Raw genomic sequence first — 18,868 nt, forward strand, 5'->3', positions numbered from 1 at the left:
GGTCACTAGTTATATTGCCTCACACAATCCTCATAACAAGGTAGGTAATATTAACAACCCTCTTTCACAGATGGGAAAACTGAGACATGAAGAGGTTTAAAAGCTCATCCAAACTGAAATGCCTAGTAAGTGACAGAACCAAAATATGGATGCTGGCCAGCCTTGCTACTGTGCTATATAATACTGTCTATAATCTACTGCTGGCTTTTTAGGGAACTTGACTCTCAGACAATGTAAAATGTCAGTGCACTGGTTTTTCACTGTTTTACTACAATATAGCTTCAAACTCCCCAACTTTTTTTTCTCAAAATAAAAACCTTAGGTAGGCCGGGGCACAGTGGCTCACGCCTGTAATCCCAGCATTTTGGGAGGCCAAGGTGGGTGGATCCTGAGGTCAGGAGATGGAGCAGGACCATCCTGGCTAACACAGTGAAAGCCCATCTCTACTACAAATACAAAAAATTAGCCAGGTGTTGGTGGCACGTGCCTGTAATCACAGCCACTTGGGGGGCTGAGGCAGGAGAATCGCTTGAACCCAGGAGGTGGAGCTTGCAGTGAGCCAAGATCACGCCACTGCACTCCAGCCTGGGCGACAGAGCGAGACTCCGTATCAAAAAACTAAACAAACAAAAAAAACCCACAAAAAACCTTAAAAACCTAAAAAAAAAGAACCCCTCAAAAAACCTTTGGCAGACCTTTGACACACAGAAACTGATTAAAGCTGGGTTTCTCTCATTGAAGCCTGAAGTAGAATGCTACCTAGTCCAAATCACCAATCTAAAGATGAAAAAGTGCTAGAATGTCTTTAATCAATTGACAGGAAATGACAATAATAATGGGTACAATATTTTGAGCATTTTTAGTGTGCCAGGCACAGGGATAATTATTTTGTCTTATCCTGTTAACCTCATTAATTTAGTTCTATCCATTTTGTAGATTCCTTTTGGCTTAGAAAAGTTAAAGAACCACAGTCACACGGCTAGTTAGCAGAAAGTCAAAGCTTCGAACCCAGGCTAACTACACTAAGGCCCGCTGCTTAACCACTGAGCTACATGAACTCAACAGCTGCTCTGCTGCAGGCCAAATAACACTTCTGCCATATTCCGACCAGACTCCTTTACTGTTCTTCTACACGAATGCACAGCAAAGCTGCAGCAAGCAACAAACACAGAAAGGCTATGTGGGGACAGATCTCAGGCCAAAGGGTTACTTTTTATCCTGGCCATCTATACAACATAACTAGAAATCCTTCTCCTTATTTATATTTAAAGACATGTAGTGTAAGTCAGTTATTTCTGATTTGGGTTCCTGTTTTTTATGTTTATATATGTTTAAAACTGAATTATTGTCTGTTCTGTTGCAACTTTTATTTCTTCTACAAACCTGCATGCAATATAATATAAAAGGGCATGAACTCGAGTTCCTCTGTTCTCCGTATCTAGCTGTTCATGCTGAAATTCCGGTGACTCTGCCTCCCATCTTCCCCCACAGCCCTCAAGCACTGAGTCCCCTGGTAATATCAACTAGCAGTAAAGGCACAGTCCAAAAGAAAAACTAAAGGTTTCCTTATGATATGCCCTAAACCCTCAAGCCTGTACCACACTTACATTTAGTGTAGATGTGTCTGATGTTTGGAATATTCACAATACTTCAAAATATAATGCAGCCACCCTGTTAAGACACGAATCAGTAGGATTCAAAAGTTTTCTAGCTTTCTTAAGCTGACATTCTGCTTTAACATGCCTCTTTATTTTGTACTCCAAGACGATGTTTTTATATTGGGGCAAAGCTTCAGCCTAAACTGCAATCTTGTCACATTTTTAATATTTCTGATTCTCTACTTCACAGGGGCAACTAAAGGATTTGTTTTTGTTATTTTGAGATGGAGTCTCGCTTTGTTGCCCAAGCTGGAGTGCAGTGGCATGATCTTGGCTCAGTGCAACCTCCCCCTACCAGGTTCAAGTGATTCTCCTGCCTCAGTTTCCCAAGTAGCTGGGATTACAGGTGCCCACCATCACGCTGGGTTAATTTTTGTACTTTTAGTAGAGATGGGGTTTCACCACGTTGGTCAGGCTGGTCTCGAACTCCTGACCTCAGGTGATCTGCTGCCCACCTTGGCCTTCCAAAGTGCTGAGATTACAGGTGTGAGCCACCATGCCCTGGCCACAGGATTTGTTTTTAAAAGTCAAAAAAAGGGCTTAAAAGCCAAGGTGAAAATATCAATAAGAAATGAGAATAAACAACCTAGGTAGTAATTCTTCATATAATTCCCTCAATCTTTAAATACTTCACTGATACAGAAACCTAAACTGATTAATTTTTTTTCCTTACACCTCATCACTTCTAGTGAAGTTTTGGAAGCCTTTTCCTTTTTACGCCACGTAGGCACCTTAAAAGCTGAGATCAATTGTATAATATAAAAACAAACAACACCCCTGATGCCAGACTGAAAATACAGGTTGAGTATCCTTTATCTGAAAGACTTGGGACCAGAAGTGTTTCAGATTTTGGAATGTTTACATACACATAATGAGGTTATCTTGGGGATGCCACCCAAGTCTAAACACGAAACTCATTTATGTTTTTCTTTTATTTTTTGAGACCAAGATTCCAAGTCTCATTCTGTTGCCTAGGCTGGAGTACAGTGGTGTGATCTTGGTTCACTGCAACCTCGGCCTCCTGGGTTCAAGCAATTCTTGTGTCTCAGCCTCTTTTTTTTTTTTTTTTTTTTTTTTTTTTTTTTTTGAGACAGAGTCTCGCTTAGTCGCCCAGGCTGGAGTGCAGTGGCGCGATCTCGGCTCACTGCAAGCTCCCCCTCCCGGGTTCACGCCATTCTCCTGCCTCAGCCTCCCGAGTAGCTGGGACTACAGGCGCCCGCCGCCTCGCCCGGCTAATTTTTTGCATTTTTAGTAGAGACGGGGTTTCACCGTGTTAGCCAGGATGGTCTCGATCTCCTGACCTCGTGATCCGCCCGTCTCGGCCTCCCAAAGTGCTGGGATTACAGGCGTGAGCCACCGCGCCCGGCCATGTCTCAGCCTCTTGAGTGGCTGGGATTACAGGCATGCACCACCATGCCCAGCTAATTTTTGTGTTTTTATTTTATTTTTTTGAGATGGAGTCTCGCTCTGTCAGCCAGGCTGAAGTGCAGTGGTATGATCTCGGCTTACTACAACCTCCACCTCCCGGGTTTAAACCATTCTCCTGCCTCAACCTCCCGAGTAGCTGGGATTACAGGTGATTGCCACCATACATTTTTAATAGAGACGGGGTTTCACCATGTTGGACAGGCTGCTCTCGAACTCCTGACCTAGGTGATCTGCCCACCTCGGCCTCCCAAAGTGCTGGGATTACAGGTGTAAGCCATTGTATCCGGCCCAATTTTTGTGTTTTAGTAGAGACGGGGTTTTGCCATGTTGCCCGGGCTGGTCTCCAACTTCTGGGCTCAAGTGATCCACCCACCTCAGCCTCCCAAAGTGCTGAGATTACAGGCATGAGCCACCTCGCCTGGCCTCATTTATATTTCATATACATCTTATACACATAGCCTGGAGGTAATTTTATATAATATTTTAATAATTTTGTGCATGATACAAAGTTTTAACTTTGACACCTCATGACGTAAGGTGTAAAATTTTCTACTTGTGGCATCATGTTGGCACTCAAAAAGTTTTAGACTTTGGATTTTCAGATGAGGAATGCTCAACCTGTATAAGCCAATTACCAAGGTGGCATATTTGCACTGTATATTCTTTCAGATTTTCATGAGAAAAAATGGATGGATACGCCCATTAGTCATCACTCCATAAGACTTATAAGCAAAGTTGTATTAACACATCAGCATAATAGCTGAAATCTCACATTTGAGGTGTTTACCTTGTTAACAGCATTTGTCTTTCTCTAAATCCTCATTATTTAGAGAAGGAAACTCATTTAAGTAAGATTTTAAGACTTTCCCCATCCCTTATACGACAGTGTGGTAAATCTTGGGGCGGGCGGAAAAAAAAAAGCTTTTGTTTCATTAAAAATTCTACTTTGAGAACCATTAAAAATTCTAACCAAACTTGCCTTATCAATCTAATTACAAATAATAAGAGTAAATTTAGAAATTATTAAAATAAAATAATTGGAAAGATACAGGAGCCAAACCGGTACTTTTTGTTTATCATTGTATGCCTAACAACAGGCCTGGAAATGTCACTTCCCTGGCAATCTGATGTTATTGCACAATGTCACAGAAGCACAATCCTGCAAAACACGGTTCAGATGAGCTCAACAGCTGGCCTTTCCATATTGAAAGAAATAAATCACCAAATAAATGATTTGCTACTGATAGCACATTCTGTCTCTTTTGAAATTCTTTACCAAATATGCAGTGTTAACATATTTAGGTGAAAGAATGGGAAAAAAAATTTAAACATTTACTGTTAGAATTTTTGTAGAGGTACATTTCTAAGCATATCTGTATAGAATTTCAATTTACAAATTGCTTTTATAGGCCCCATCCACCAACATTTCCTTGTTAAAATCTAGTTCCCACTAAAAGACTAGAAAATACCATGCAATAGTTAGGAAAAGGAAACATACAAAATATACATTCTACTAGAACCTTTTATGCTATCCCCCCAAAGAAAACCCCACATACTGTAGTATTTTCCACATATGAATGTGAATTTTGCTGTGTGGTCATCAAGTTTTACTATACTGTGGCTCTATCAATAAAAAAAAATCACAAAAGACAGGCAAGAATTCTAATAAGAACAGTATGTTTTGACAAAACAAGAAATATAAAAGTAAAGACATGAAGCTAATTAGTTATTCAGATGGAATGAAGATCAAATGTATCATCTTAATAAGAAAAATAAAACTCTTCCATTCAACAACACGCTTACCTTATCTGATTTTCAACTCTTAACCTAACTGGTATAATGAAAAGAATAATGGATAATTGTAAAAACAAACATTATAAATATCTTACCATATACTCCCTTGTCTAAAAGGAGTAAAAACTCATCCACAGCATTACGCATCTCATATTCAGTAAGATCCAACAGTGAAACGACTTTGAAGTCCAGCTGTCTCAGTAAGTTAGTCAATTCGTACACGTCCACCAAAGGAGCTTTGAGCTTGGGGTGCTCACGGTAATTCATATTTCCTATCAAAAGGGCAACCTTGTCCTTTGCTTTGAAAAAAAAAAAGAAAGGGGGTGTTTAAAGAAGATGTAACGATTAGAACAAAACCTATGGAAATGGTATTATAATAAAAAAGTATGCTTTAAGACTGCATTATTTCATTTCAAATAAGATTTCATTATTATTTAATTTCATATTAGAACTATTTATGTAGCAGATCAATATTCTCTGAGGAACACAGATGCTAACAACATCAAACTGAAATTAAACATATTCACACTTCTGAGAGCCAGGCAAAGGATATTTACTAGCTGCATATGAAGCATAATAGTAATTAATATTAAAGTTTACTTTTAATAAATTATAACAAAAGGGATGTAATATTCAACTAGACTTTTGGAGCAAATTTAAACAAGGAGTATCTGAAATTGGGTTCCCATCAAATTAGGTTCTGTTTTGCTGAGAATGGAAGAGGCTAAAATCAAGATAAATAACTAAAAAAGGGACAGGAAGAATTCACATTAGAGTGAATGAAGGGAAATACCAAAGAGAGAGAGAACTTCATTGAGTACTATATTCTCGGTTTCTGCAGTAGCCATGTGGATGTACTACTGACTCTTCTTAGCATCTTTTAAAAATACTCCTCATTTGACTCAAATGAGGCTATTTCAGGGGTATGTGAAGATTTTGTGTATGAGTACCTTAAAAGTTCATTTTTTGAACTTAGTGCACTGAGACTTTGCTCAAAGATAATATATTCTGATAGAAACAGTTTTTTTGTTCGTAAAAGAAAAAAAGATGTGTATCTATGCCTATAAGTAGCAGCTAGCTTAACCAGGTGTGCAGCCCATCTAAAACAGTGTGGAAGCCTGGACAGTGTTTATGAGGTCTTCAACACGGTACCTTTCTTTGATAGCCTGGAATGGGGTCAGTGGTTAAAAACTCAAGACCCACTGGTATCAAAAGGAGGAAAAAAATTAAAATTAAAAAAAGTAACACACCAAAACCTCAAGACTATTCCGTGACAATAAAAGCCTGTGATGGCTCTTTCTTGAGGGCTGACAGTGGGGCGTGTGCAGCACCTGTCATGGTAGCAGCAGTGATAGAAATGCCAGGGAGCAGAGAGACAAGGTGACAAGAGTACCTGCAGCACCAGCCAACTGGCTGAAGAGCCGCCTGGCCAGAACTGCAGGCCACCCCCCTCTGACACAGGCCAGGACTTGGTAACCAACCCTGTTTATTTGTAAGTTATGAATACTACTCTTACGAAGTTGAAACAGGCATGAATAATCACATTGCTGACTTGACAGCTACAATATGTAATTTCAGATGTTTCAAATCATTGAGATGATTATTTCACCAAAAATCTGCTGAAATTGCTTTTCTTTCCATAGAACACTTAAACCTAGCGTTAAAACTGGCATCAACTTAAAATAATGTGACTTTCTCAAAGGATTAAAAACTCTACTTTGTGAAAAGCCTCAGTAATTTTACATCATGTCATCTTTATTCTGTATGTACATGTTCAGAGATTTCCAGCAAACTGCCCAGTCTTATCAATATATATAACAGTGAAATGATACTTAAGCCACATCATTAATTCAATGAAAAAGCTAAGAATACTCAGCATGGATTTCAATAGGAGGCAGCATAAAACTTAACATCACTTGTATTTCCTTTTGTTTTTGAGATGGAGTTTCGCTCCTGTTACCCAGGCTGGAGTGCAATGGCACAACCTCGGCTCACTGCAACCTTCTGCCGCCCCGGGTTCAAGCAATTCTCCCACCTCAGCCTCCCGAGTAGCTGGGATTATAGGCATGCGCCACCACGCCTGGCTAATTTTGTATTTTTAGTAGAGATGGGGTTTCTCCACGTTGGTCAGGGTGGTCTCAAACTCCGGACCTCAGGTGATCTGCCCACCTCGGCCTTCCAAAGTGCTGGGATTACAGGTGTGAGCCACCACACCTGGCCTTGTATTTCCTTTTCAAAATTTATTTTAAAATAAGCTAGTATTCTTACACTAAAGTACCCACTATAGCAAGACTGTTAGCTGGCTAATCCACAGCACATTTTTTGTGAGTCCATCAATGCTATTAGAATCCAGATCCAACCTCAACAGAGTGACAGACTCAGATCAATCTTCTTCTAAAGTGAGGGGAAATGCGAGAATGCATTGTCTCTGGTTTACATCATTATAGCCCAAATCATAGGTTTACAGCAAGAGGTTAAAAAGTTACTGGGGTAGTAAAATGCTTGTAAATCATTCCATTTTTCCATGGAATACCATCATTTAATTATACACATCATAGATTTTTATTGGTAGAAAACAATTATAAGTATATAATAAAAAGAAATCACTGGGTCTTTAGGGAAATACAATTAACTGTCAAACTAAGCATCATGGGATGTTTTTGCTGCTATCAAATCTTTATTCACTGGTTTTGTTATCTCTTCGGGAAAGAAACACTTGGTACAGTTTACAGAATGCACAGGCTCAACAGTGTGAGAACTACAGGTCTTAAAATGTATGTATTGATAATTGTCTATAACACTTCTAAAATTTTTCCCCAATGATAATTTTTAATAGCTAGTTTCTAAGATGTCTTAGAGCATTTCCTTGACTTTAATGGTGAAAAAGATGGTGGGGTAAGTAAATCTTACCTGTCCAATCTACTTGTAAAACAGTTCCTGGGTGACAGGTGAACTGGGGTGATCGGAAGATGGAGAAGCAGTAGAAAGGGAGACGAAAAAAGACACGACAGAGAAACGAACAATAAAACTTGAATTTGAGGAGGTAAGACTGAGGAATAAAGAAAACTTCAAGATGGCAAATATAAAGCAATTTATAATGGTCTTCAAGTGATAACATAAATGAAGGGAATTTTTCTGTAGAAAAACATTTGCTGTAAGAGCTATCCACAACTTCTTGAACACAAACCATTTATTGGAAAAGTGAAACAAAAATGCCACCGGATTCAGCAAAAGAATAATGAAGCCACTTCAGAAAGACATTTTAACTCATGATTCTAAACAGCTTCCAAAGTTTAATGTAATATATTCTTCAAAAACTGGTGTTATATCGTTAGTCCCATGTCTAATAATTTTATTATCTTACTTATCTAAAATGAATTAATATTCAGAAGCACCTAGAAAAGGAGCTGGCATATAGTAAATGCTACTAAGTATTTGTTTAAAAATCTCAAGTATTAAATCTTTTAGTGACTCTTCACATCCTACAAAATAAAGTCCCAGTTTGATGGTGTGGGTGAGGAACAGGCAGCTCAGTATTGCTGGAAGGTGGAGGACTAGGGAAGGCGTGGCTGGGGGCTAGACTGGTGATGTAGTTTGGCATTCAAGGCCATTTGCATTCTAGTCCATGCCTATCTTTCCAGCTGTGGTAGCAGGCGGCTCCCAGCAAACCACAGTATCCTTGCCCTTGTGAGTACAGTCACCCTACCTGTGAATCTGGGTTGTATCGTGACTTTCTTTGCGCAACATAATATGTGACTCTGCCAGTTCAGGGTCTAAGCCTTAAGAAGCTCTGACAGTTTCCACTTTGGAGATCCAGCCATGACATAAAGAAAACAGCTACATGGAGAGACCACTCAGGGAAGGACAAGGAACCGAGGGAAAGAGGGAGAGGGAAAGGAAGAGAAAGAAGTTGGGGGGCTGGAAGAGGAGGGGATGACAGAGAGAGACAGACAAGGAGAGGGAGAGACAGAGTGAGAGGAAGAGAAAGAGAGAGAGAGAGGGAGGGAGATTTTTCAGTCTTCACAGTCTTTCAGCAACCCCCATTAAGGTGCCAGGTATGTAAGCGAAGTCATCTTGAATGTTGCAGTCCCAGCCTCATCTGACTGCAACTGCATGAGAGACCCCAAGAAAGACCAGCAGAACCACCTGCTAAACCCAGTCCAACCCCGAGAACCATGAGAGATAATAAAACTCATGCAGTTCTTAAGCTAGTAAATTTTGCAATGTTATTCAGCAATAAATAACCACATTACCAGTCACTCCTTCCCTGGTTTCCCACCTTCCAACAATACTGAACTACTTGTTCCTCACCCACACCATCTACTTCATGCCTCCATCCTCACCATGTCTTCACCCTTTTTTCCCTCTCCTTCATTTCTGAATGAACTCTCATCCCATACATTTTCATTTTATCCCCTTGAGAGCTCCCAATTCATCCTTGAAAATTGTCACCTTGGCTTTGCCTCTTAGGATAAAGCCTTCTCTAACTCTCCTAAACTAATCTGATCACCATCTTCTATAAACAATTTCTAGATTCTTTACATATTTCTACTAGGCATGTATCATGTACTATATTATTCATTTAATGTCTGTCTCCTATTAGTATCCCAAAGCCTTGAATTCACAAACCAAGGCTTGTTCTCTTGTTTCATTAAGCAGCAGTTCCCAACCTTTCTGCATCAGGGACCAGTTCTGTGGGAGACAATTTTTCCATGGACAGTGTCAGGGGAGGGGTGGTTTTGAGATGAAATTGTTCCATCTCAGATCATCAGGCATTAGATCCTCCTAAGGAGTGTGCAATAGAGTTCACACTCCTATGAGAGTCAAATGCCGCTGTTGATCTGACAGGAGGCAGAGCTCAGATGGGAATGCTCGCTCACTTGCCTCCTGTTGTGTGTCTCAGTTCCTAACAGGCCACGGACTGGTTCTGGTCCACAGCCTGGGGGTGGGGGACGCCTGTCATAAAGCACAGATGAAACATTAGATAAATGTTTGGTGAACTTCCATGATAGAAGTTGACTTGATATTCCATTTATCTTGTTCTTTCAATTGGGACACGTTTGAGAAAGAATACCTGGCATAATGGAGCTAACAGAGGCTATGGAATGAGAGACAGCTGGGTTTCAATCCTGTCTCAACCACTAAATTGTATAATCCCGAGCAAGTTTTACTAAACACTTACAGTTTTAAATTTTCATCTACTAAAAATGAGGAAAAATACGTACATCTCAGGGTTAAATTATACATTTCACAAGGTGAAAACACTTAGTTTATTAACATTACTATTAAATGCATACTTGTGATTAAACCATCTTCAACAACTAACCCAGTTATATTTGGATCTTGTCATTTTATGTACCTAAGACATATGTATGCTCCTCACTATGGAATATGATGGCTATGCCTTTGTTCAGAACACTATTTTAATAGGTATTTCTTAATCAGCGAAGTCTGTCTGGAGATCTAAAGAAAAGACCATGGAGCTGGAATACATGAAAACTTACCACTATGAATGAAACATAGCAGGTTTTTTTTTTTTTTTTTTTTTGAGACAGTCTCGCTCTGTCGCCCAGGCCAGAGTGCAGTGGCCGGATCTCAGCTCACTGCAAGCTCCGCCTCCCGGGTTTCTGCCATTCTCCTGCCTCAGCCTCCCGAGTAGCTGGGACTACAGGCGCCCGCCACCGCGCCCGGCTAGTTTTTTTGTATTTTTTTAGTAGAGACGGGGTTTCACCGTGTTAGCCAGGATGGTCTCCATCTCCTGACCTCGTGATCCGCCCATCTCGGCCTCCCAAAGTGCTGGGATTACAGGCTTGAGCCACCGTGCCCGGCTTGCAGGGTTTTTTTTTTTTGAGACAGTCTCACTCTGTCGCCCAGACTGGAGTGCAGTGGCATGATCTCCACTCACTGCAACCTCTGCCTCCCAGGTTCAAGCGATTCTCCTGCCTCAGCTTCCCAGGTAGCTGAAACTATGAGCATGTGCCACCACATCCGGCTAATTTTTTTTCCTATTTTTAGTAAAGTCGGGGTTTCACCATGTTGGTCAGGCTGGTCTGGAACTCCTGACCTCAGGTGGTCCCCCTGCCTCGGCCTCCCAAAATGCTGGGATTACAGGCGTGAGTCACTGCGACTGGCCTTCATAGCAGGTTTTCTTAAGGTGGTAATTCACAGTCCCTTATCCTTATCAACATCAAACACCTTCACCTTCACTGCCTCCTGATTCCATGATCATGGCTTGGACTTTGCGTCAACCTAAGTTGCTCCACCTCTGAAATCTAAAATAATCTATTTCCTCTTTGTAATCAAAACAACTTCCTATTCTTTTAACAGTTTTGCCATCTACTACTTATTCTACTTCTCTTCTAACTTGGTGAACTTTAAAAATCTCCTGATTCCTTCATTTTCTCCCAGTTTAGTAACTTTTTGAAGGTTTTTTTTTTTTTTTTTTTTTTTTTGAGACAGAGTCTCACTCTGTCACCCAGGCTGGAGTGCAGTGGCGTGATTTCGGCTCACTGCAACCTCCGCCTCCTGGGTTCAATTCTCATGACTCAGCCTCCCGAGTAGCTGGGATTACAGGTATGTATCACCACGCCCAGATCACCTTCTCTATTTTAAAGCTGAGTTCTGCTACTGAAAAATCACACAACTGATCTGAACCATTATAAATTCTTAATTTTTAAAAGTCTTAGTTGGACTCTCAATACACATTCACTTGTAGATCAGATTTATCAGACCTTGCTTCCATATTCTTTAGCCTCTAAGCCTCTGCCACAGCGTAAGATCTATATTCAGCCTTACTTTATTCTTTTTCCCTCAATCTTTTTTTTTGAGACAGAGTTTCACTCTTGTTGCCGAGGCTGGAGTGCAATTGCGCGATCTCAGCTCACCACAACCTCTGCCTCCTAGGTTCAAGAGATTCTCCTGCCTCAGCCTCCCACATACCTGGGATTACAGGCATGTGTCACCACGCCCAGCTAATTTTTGTATTTTTAATGGAGATAGGGTTTCTCTATGTTGGTTAGGCTGATCTCGATCTCCTGACCCTCAGGTGATCCTGCTGCCTTGGCCTCCCACAGTGCTGGGACTACAGGCGTGGGCCACCATGCCCGGCCTTTTCCTCAATCTTTTAAGCATATGACTATGCCTAATTACCTAGAAACAAAAAACAAACTAAAAATGTCCTCAACTTCCCAATAAATCTATCTCTTCACCAATCCCTCCTTCTTTTTAATCTCAAAAGAAGTTTCAACATTCTGATTAAAGCCAATTTCTCTTGTTTTCACCTGGGCCCAAATCCCTATCATCTCTTCTAGGAACTTGCTCTATAAATTGTCCTCTCTTTGATGGATCACTCTAATCTACACAGTCAATCTACACAGTCTCAATAGATACTTCCTTTCCAAATGTAAATATCCTCACATTTTCCCCTCCTACCAAAACACTTTGAATATATGCCCTATCTAGTTAATTTCAAATCACCCTTTCTTTCCAACAAATTAGTATGTACTGTCTTCATTTGTACACTTCTGAATCTTTTCCCACTATTTTCTACATTGTATCCATGTTTAAATTCCCAGCATAACTCAGTAACTGACACATATTAGGCACTTTCAACATTCCACTCAAAGTCACCAATCACATCTTCAGTAGCTGATCTAATGGACAAATTTTAGACATATTTTATCTGGCCTCTGCCAGAATCAAGATGTTACCTATTATTATCACCTTTAAATGTTAATCTGCTAAACTTTTCTCCCTTACATTTTCTTGTCCCAGGCATGCTTTAAATGCAACTGTTCATTTACATTTTATTCTAAATTATTTTCTCTTCCCATTGGAGAAGATAGAGGGGCAAACGCTAAAGCTACTGCAGCCCTTGTGATTTCTATCCCTCACCAAGAGGCAGCACTAACCACTTCCTCCCCTATGCTAATTATGCAGCATGTACATGTTTCTTTTTGTATGAACGTCTGTTTGCATGCTGTGAGAAACACACAAATCACTCCACAGAAGGTGACTTGACCCTAGAAACTGAACTTGTAATCATTTTTAAGCCTCCTCTTCTAAACCTTCTTTTACAGATACAAAAAATAAAACATCTGGTCCCAATGTTATTCAAATATTTCTTTAAAAAAGCAAATTAAAATGTCTTAAATTCCTTCTGGAGTTATACACAATAATTATACTTTGATTACGCATTTTAAAGCTCTACTCACCCAAAGGCTGGTCAGTTGTTTGTTCTTTATTATCTATACAAAGATAAAAAAGCGAAACATATAAGATGCTGTTGTCCATGGTATATTTCCAGAGTTAAAGATATAGGAAAAGTATAAAACATCAGCAGCATCATTTACAGAATATAGTTTCTAATCTTCAGATTTTTAATAAAAACACTCTTGAATGGAAAAAACTGATGGTGGTGTTCACAATAAGAAGGAGCAGTAATTACCATTTCCTGATGCCACAGCTGGCACCGTTCTACATGCTTTATATATAATAGATCTAATGAAACCTCACTCTACCCTATCTATATTAACCCCATTATATAGACAAGGAAATTAAGGCAGAGAGAGATTAAAGTCACTCATCCAAAGTGATTAAGCTAGTAAGTAGCAAATCTGGATACTAACTGAGGAAGTCTCCTTCTGGATTCTATGCTTTCACTCTCTACTATACGGAAACTAAATCCCTCCCTGCACCTGGAGCACCATGTAGGGAAACATGTAGTTGATCAATTGTATGTCCACTACTGTCGAGAGATAACTTTGTATTATTGGTAAAATAAATGCCACTGAAGCCTATTAAAAGCTTTCCCTGTACAACATTCTTCTTTTAAACCTAAACTTTGGGTACTCCCTGAATTGTGGGAAGTAAGAAAAAACTCAAAGGGCCAGGAAAATTTTAGAATCTTAGTCGTGGCTATTTACAACAGTTTTTCTGAAATAGTTTTTCATAATGGTCATTAAAGAAAAGCAAGAATTAACAGACTAATTTAGGAAAGGGGATTCTATTCAGACCAAGAGAAACAATTACTAGGAAGGTTTTTGACAGTTCAAGACCTACTTGAAGCAGGTCTCACTGAGGCTTTGTGTGAATTTGAGGTTACTACAGCAAGGAGAATGATGCACACATAATGGGGACTTTCTGCTGTGTCTAATTTGCTTATATTCAGTTAGCACAGTCCAACGGCATTCACAATAATAGATGTTTGCTAATGCAATATGAATATGACACTAAGCAAACTAGTAATGATGCTAAAATAATAAGAAATAAGTAGAGAAGTAACAGGGCTTTCTACAAATATTAAATGACATAACCACCTTCTTAATCTACTCCTGAAAGGTTTTATTTTCAGATCTATTCACAGGTTCCATCGTTGTCTTTCAGAAAGCCTACACTGTGTTGATATCCTGTGTCTTCATGTAGTTCTCACTGTTGATATGCCTTTTATCTCAGTTGAAGGCTTAGCTTGTTAGAAATCTGTTCTAATTAAAATTAGCCTACAGAGTTCTGCATATTCTTGACAACTGTCACTCATTAAGAAATGGTCACTGACCAACCCACCTGTACGGTGCCAATGATCCCCACAAACACACTTCTTACTCCAGATATAGGCACCCACCCAACTAGTTCAAATACACTGTATGACTAAGGAACCAAGAAAAAGGTCCCAAGGGTCTGATCAGTTCAGAAATGTTACCCCTATCACTCTGTCAAACGCTGCTTCCTGCTTTCAGATTAAAGATCATGTACTTCCCCCATTAACTTCCTTGTTATGATATACGGAGTAACACACAATGATAAAAAATACATTGAGGTTTTAGGTTACCTCAAACACTTTTTTTCTACCCTTACAGTTTTATAACCTAAAATATTTTTAATGTATCACTTGCATAAAATTGTACTTCATGTAGTTAATTTCAACTTTAAATTATATTATTAAACATATAGAAAAAAGTTACTAGTATTACTATAGCAAAAGAGTACCTATGGTATCTTTACTGCATTCAACAACTTAAAAATCTAAAACTAAAGTTTTATGTTTATATTACTCACCAGGATGACCAAGATTATTTAATTCATCTAAAACAAAATAAGAGAAAACAGACTAAGTAATCGAAATGCCAATTTAGCATAAATAGTAAGACTAATCAAAGTAGCTTTGAGCCAGTGAATTATGCTATAGTGTTTTATCAGTTTACAACTTTTCAAATTAAATGAAGAAGCCATGCAAATATCAAATAGCAAAGAATAGTGAATACTGCTGTGCTTATCATTTAGGACTTCTAAGCTATCACTGTTTTCATTAAGTGACAAAAACTAGGCTCTTTCATAATTTATTCATAGTTTTAGATATTCTGGCCAATTAAAACCAGTAATCTCAAATGATCTTTAAGTCAACTTTTAATTTTAGATACAGAACTACTGTGAAGGTAGTGCAGAGAGAGTTCCTATATACCCCATACCTAATTTCTCTATTATTAACATCTTACGTTAGCATAGTGTATTTGTCACGTCTTATGCTAGAATAGTATATTTGTCACAACTAATGAATCATTAATGGTCTTTTTTACTCAGGGACTCCATTCAGGATCTCACATTACAACTGTTTGTGTCTCCTTAGGCTTGTATCTTCTTGGTTGTGACACTTGCTCAGGTGTTCCTTGTTTGTGATGACAGTGCAGTTTTGAGGAGTAATTGTCAGGTATTTTGCAGAATGTCACTCAACTGAGATTTGATGTTTTTCTCATGGTTAGATTCATAGTTTCTCAAGGTGTAAGGTGTTTTTGGGGAGAAACAGTGGTTTCAGAAGTAACCTGTACCCCCATGGGACATCTTATCATGGCCAATGGATAGGTAAAATAAGCAATGACATTATAGCCATCTTTTTCTTTCAAGTTTTATGAAGATAAAAATTAACATTAACAATAAATTACAAATGTTACATACTATTCATACTTTTTTTATGTAGAAACTTTATTCTTATATGTTACATAAAATCAATTGAAGAAGGTCTGAGTCAGCACAAGGGTCTGAGTCAGCACAATTTCTTCTGCCTTCAGTATTAGGCTCAACTTATTCCCAGTTACTTAGTAGGCAGCACCATACTCTTTCACCCCTCTTCAATGAGGCTGTATCATACATTTGCAATACAGTTAGGTTCTTTTCTAATAGTCTCCATTCCATCTTGGGACTCCCCTCCTCTGACCTCCTAAATGATTAAAATTTGTATACATGTATTCATCATTAATCATATAGAATAGTTGCACTGCCCTAAAAAAATCCACCTATTCAACCCGCACCCCTCATCCTGATCAAGTATCTTCTTCTCATTTAAACATAATAATTGTACATATTTATGGGATACATGAGATATTTTGACACATGCATATAATGTATAATGATCAAATCAGGGTATTTAGGATATCCATCATCTCAGACACTTATTTCTTTGTGTGGGGAATATTTCACTTCTAGCTATTTTGAAAGGCATGGTAAAGAGTTGTTACCTATTGTCACCCTACTCTGCTATCAAACACTAGAACTTATTTCCCTCTAACTGCAGGTCTGTACCTATTAACCAACCTCTCTTCATCCACCCCCAAGCCTCTTCCCAGTCTTAATCTACTCTCTACCTTCATGAGATCGACTTTTTTAGCTCCCATATATAAGTAAGAACGTATGATATCTGTCTTTCTGTGCCTGGCTTATTTCACTCAACATAATGACTGTTCCAACCATGTGGCTGCAAATGACATAATTTCATTCCTTTTTTATGGCTGAATAGTCTGATCAAGTATCTTGAACAAAATACACAAAATGCAATAGAGGACACCATGCTCTATAGGTAAAAAATATATATATAATAAAGGACATTGTTCATATGCAATTCTCAACTTTGTGAACTTTCACTGAAAAAAAATTTGGATCTAATTTTTTCACCTGAGACTTCTGGAGAAACTTCGTAACTGGATTTTCATCTTTATGTGTTCTAAATAGAGTTACGTGAAAATTATTATTTAATAGTGTGCTTGCTACTGCAAAAATTACAGAGAATATTGCAGGTATAGAAGCAGCACAGCAAGGTGATAATTCACACGCATCACCCTGAAGCCAAACAGCAGTGCTAGCTTATATTTATTCTTAGAGGTTTCCAACTTTAGGAAGTCTTAAAAACCATGCAATTAGGCAAAAAGGATTAAGACAGGAAGAGGAGTTCGATTAGGATTTCTTCACATGGCTTCCCTCAAACAGGGTTAACAGATCATCGAATTATAACTCCCTTACAAGACAGAATTCTTGTTCGCAACTATATATTAGGATGAAAACAGTAATTATAGTATTTCAAAGTGATGCTATAGAGACATGCAGGACAGGAAAATCAGAAAATGTAAAATTTAACATTATTTCCTTACTTTACCCAAGTAGAGCCTAAGCTTATGTAATAAAGAGGCAGAAATTGAAAAAAATACTTTGCCATCCACAAATCTCATTTTGCAAAACAATATGACATCACACTAAGGAAAGATGATCCAAGTTTTAATATTTACTCATTACAATTTAAGTACAATGCTTTGGCTAATTAAAAAAAATTAGAAGTTTATGTTGAAACAGATTTTCAGTTCCCTTTACATATTATGGTAAAGGTGACATGGTAGATTATCTAAAGTCTTGTAGCTTCAAAAACTCCTGATCAATTTTATATTAATACAGAATATTTAATATTTCATAAAACATATGTTAAACAAACTTCCTCTCCTGAAACTTTTATAAAAACTAAATTTCATTTGACAGCATCTAATCATGGCTAAAGGACAGACAAAATAATCTAAAACAAATATCCATGATCATATAGCCACTTATCTTTTTAATAAATTTTATGTAGATAAAACTTAACATTAAAAATTAATTGCAAATGTTCACTACTCAAAAGATACAATGCAGGAACTTTGTTCTTATATGTAATATTAATAGAAAGTCAACTGAAGATTAGTTATTGTAATAGTGTGTCAATTTAATCGTGTCTGTCCATTTATAAAGCTTCAAAGATTAAAATACAATATTCTTCAATCAAAATCATTTCTTACAGCTAGTATTTTTTCCATCACTGCACTCAGTAAGCTAAGAGCACTCCACCAATCCCAAGAGTAACTAGCATGCAGGAGATTTGGTTTCAAACCAAAGACTTACACTACCTTCAGTGCACTCCACTGCCTCATCTGTTCTTCCTTGTTTCAGAAAAAACAAATTTGAATATATTGTAATTCATGATCTTAAGAAGGGCGGCCGTCAAGCAAATAGAGATAAATATCATAGAGATATGTTGGCAAACCAACACATGCATCAATACCTCCTACTATGAACAATATAACTTCAAATATATTAAGCTGAAATATAACAAATTCCCAAATTATGCAGTTAATAATGGGATTGTTGATTAATAACCTTTCTTTCCTTTATATGTGTTTGTTTTTAAAAATGTTTTATTAAAAATCTTTTTATTATTTTTAATTCAACCTCCCAGCCTGAAGCAATCCTCCCACTTTAGCCTCCCAAACAGCTGGCACCAGGTGCATGCTACCATGCCTAGCTAATTTATTTATTTATTGGTATTAGTGATGGAGTTGCACTATGTTGCCCAGGCTGGTCTCAAACTCCCGGGCTCAACTGAACCACCAACCTTTGGCCTCCAAAAGTGATGGGATTTTACAGGTGTGAGCTACTGCACCTGGCCAAAAATCTTTTTCCACTGAATCAAATTTTTTGTAGCTAAAGCTTTAAAGAATATATATTTTATCATAAATGTTGAAAATAAACTATAACTAAAATAATCTAAATAAAATGGCCTTTTTTCCTGATTCTTTTTCCTTTCTGCGAACCTAGATTATGATTTTAGTGTGCATTCTTTCAAATTTCAATATAAATAATATAACTTCTAATACTTAACACATCATTAAATAGTATGGGGTAAAAAGTATAATTTCCTTTGC

At 38.1% G+C, this 18,868-nt stretch overlaps 1 protein-coding gene across 1 annotated transcript in view; it reads right to left on the reverse strand.

Moving 5' to 3' along the window:
• The window catches only part of MALT1 (MALT1 paracaspase), an 81,051-nt gene that overhangs the window by 22,999 nt on the left and 39,184 nt on the right, over positions 1-18,868 (reverse strand). The window contains exons 7-10 of the mRNA XM_011971743.1: positions 18,074-18,106; positions 14,934-14,960; positions 13,094-13,126; positions 4,976-5,179 (exon numbers count right to left, since the gene is read on the reverse strand). Coding sequence (XP_011827133.1) covers positions 4,976-5,179; positions 13,094-13,126; positions 14,934-14,960; positions 18,074-18,106 — 297 coding nt within the window. The remainder of the gene's footprint in view (positions 1-4,975; positions 5,180-13,093; positions 13,127-14,933; positions 14,961-18,073; positions 18,107-18,868) is intronic.

Source organism: Mandrillus leucophaeus, unplaced genomic scaffold, assembly GCF_000951045.1.
Source record: "Mandrillus leucophaeus isolate KB7577 unplaced genomic scaffold, Mleu.le_1.0 Scaffold124, whole genome shotgun sequence".
Taxonomy (NCBI): Eukaryota; Metazoa; Chordata; class Mammalia; order Primates; family Cercopithecidae; genus Mandrillus; species Mandrillus leucophaeus.